This window comes from Alligator sinensis, unplaced genomic scaffold (assembly GCF_000455745.1).
Source record: "Alligator sinensis unplaced genomic scaffold, ASM45574v1 scaffold771_1, whole genome shotgun sequence".
Classification (NCBI taxonomy): domain Eukaryota; kingdom Metazoa; phylum Chordata; order Crocodylia; family Alligatoridae; genus Alligator; species Alligator sinensis.
Window position 1 is genome coordinate 1 of NW_005842911.1, and position 453 is coordinate 453.

The 453-nt window shown below is 55.4% G+C and overlaps 1 protein-coding gene across 1 annotated transcript in view; it reads right to left on the bottom strand.

Moving 5' to 3' along the window:
* Positions 1-8: 8 nt before the first annotated feature.
* The window catches only part of LOC106722952 (natural killer cell receptor 2B4-like), a gene marked incomplete at its 3' end in the record, with an annotated part of 13848 nt that continues 13403 nt past the window's right edge, over positions 9-453 (bottom strand). Inside the window, exon 3 of the mRNA XM_025192319.1 lies at positions 9-259. Coding sequence (XP_025048104.1) covers positions 9-259 — 251 coding nt within the window. The remainder of the gene's footprint in view (positions 260-453) is intronic.

A 453-nucleotide genomic window follows, 5' to 3' on the forward strand; every position in this document is an offset into this window, starting at 1 on the left:
ATGGTGGCCATGCCCCAGCTGATGGCATTGCTGACATTGCAGTGATAGAAGGTGTTGTTGTCGCTTTTAGTGATCTCCAGCTGCAGATCGGCTTGATGCTCTTGGAGCCAATGGTCCTCTGGGGCTGGGTGTGAAGATACGCCTCGAGACCAGCTGTAGGTGACCCAGGCAGCTTTGGGCACCAAGCAGGACAGGGTAAGGTAGCACCATCCACACTCCTGGGAAGTAGATGCCTTGATCTTGGGCTGCTGGACATGGTCTGGAAGAAGAAGTCCCCGTGAGAGGGGCTGGGTGCCCCAGGGTGAGCACGGGGGGGAAAGTGGCACCCCCAAACTCACCAAGCACAAACAGACGAAAATTATTGGTGATTCCAGAGCCATCCCCCAGCTTCAGGTCCATGGTGTAGAGGCCACTTTCTTTCTCCGTGACCGAGTTAATCTGCAGCGAGAGATT